At 36.9% G+C, this 1,273-nt stretch overlaps 1 protein-coding gene across 2 annotated transcripts in view; it reads left to right on the plus strand.

The window, feature by feature from the left end:
* The window catches only part of SEMA3A (sema domain, immunoglobulin domain (Ig), short basic domain, secreted, (semaphorin) 3A), a 310,684-nt gene extending 309,981 nt beyond the window's left edge, over window positions 1-703 (plus strand). Inside the window, exon 17 of one of the 2 annotated variants that reach the window (XM_006896140.1) lies at window positions 66-703. In XM_006896140.1, the coding sequence (XP_006896202.1) occupies window positions 66-521 (456 nt within the window). In that variant the 3' untranslated portion in view covers window positions 522-703. The remainder of the gene's footprint in view (window positions 1-65) is intronic. The other variant, XM_006896141.1, reaches the window with a different exon arrangement.
* The last annotated feature ends 570 nt before the right edge of the window (window positions 704-1,273 follow it).

Below are 1,273 nucleotides of genomic sequence, written 5' to 3' on the forward strand. Positions count from 1 at the left end.
GGGGGGGAGAGAGAGAGAGAGATATTTTTGTATATATTCTTTATAGTCTTTTTTTCCCCTCACAGATAAACGAAGATGACCATATCATCAAGATAGAACAAGGCCTTCTGCTGCGCAGCCTACAGCGGAAAGATTCAGGCAATTACTTCTGCCATGCAGTAGAACATGGATTTGTGCAAATTCTTCTTAAAGTGACGTTGGAAGTCATTGACAAAGTGCGTCTGGAAGAACTTCTTCACAAAGACGACGAGGGTGATCATTCTAAGACCAAAGAGATGTCCAACAGCATGACACCTAGCCATAAGGTCTGGTACAGAGACATCATGCAACTCCTTAACCATCCCAACCTGAACACAATGGATGAGTTCTGTGAACAAGTTTGGAAAAGGGACCGAAAACAACGTCGCCAAAGGCCTGGGCATAGCCAAGGGAATAGTAATAAGTGGAAGCACTTACAGGAAAACAAAAAGGGTAGAAACAGGAGGACCCATGAATTTGAGAGGGCACCCAGGAGTGTCTGAGCTGCATTACCATTAGAAACCTCAAACAAGTAGAAACTTGCTTAGACAATAACTGGAAAAAAATGCAATATACATGAACATTTTTCATGGCATTATGTGGATGTTTACAATGGTGGGAAAATCAACTGAGTTCCACCAACTATGAATTAAGTCCATGAGTAACTTTCTTATCAGGCTTTCTTCCTAGCAACACCTAACAGAGATCACTGGTGAATGCAGATATTCACTGTAGCAGACTTAATGTTTCCTACAAGATTTCATTGTACAAGTTTCACTTTCTTCTTTGCCTGAGAATTAAATCTATAATTTGCTATTTTGCCATCTAAAGAAGAAAAATTACGTCAGCAAAGCCATTTTTTTAAACTCAAAATTTAAAGTAAATTGCATGGATTTACTAAGCTGATGTATATTCCAAAAGGAGGTTGGAGTCAAGGATATTGTTGTTTTAGTTGTTTTTTGTTTTGTTTTCCTTTTTTTTTTGTCTACCAGCACACTTGTTTATATGTACTGGAGGAGTCAAATGATACTGAATTAAATGGTCTGTGGAAATAAATAAACCCTCCATCATAAACCATCCATCATCCGGAAGAACAATGGAATACACTGATCTACTACTGATGTCTTCTTTCAGCTTTGATCTAAAGATGTATTTTATTAAAGCTATAATTTAAATGTACCATGACAAATATGCAGTAAAAGTTAGTTCTTTTCTAAACTAGAGTAGGTTTTTGTCTTACAAATATTGTAGTATA

Source organism: Elephantulus edwardii, unplaced genomic scaffold, assembly GCF_000299155.1.
Source record: "Elephantulus edwardii isolate Elephantulus edwardi_28Jun2011 unplaced genomic scaffold, EleEdw1.0 scaffold00183, whole genome shotgun sequence".
NCBI lineage: Eukaryota > Metazoa > Chordata > Mammalia > Macroscelidea > Macroscelididae > Elephantulus > Elephantulus edwardii.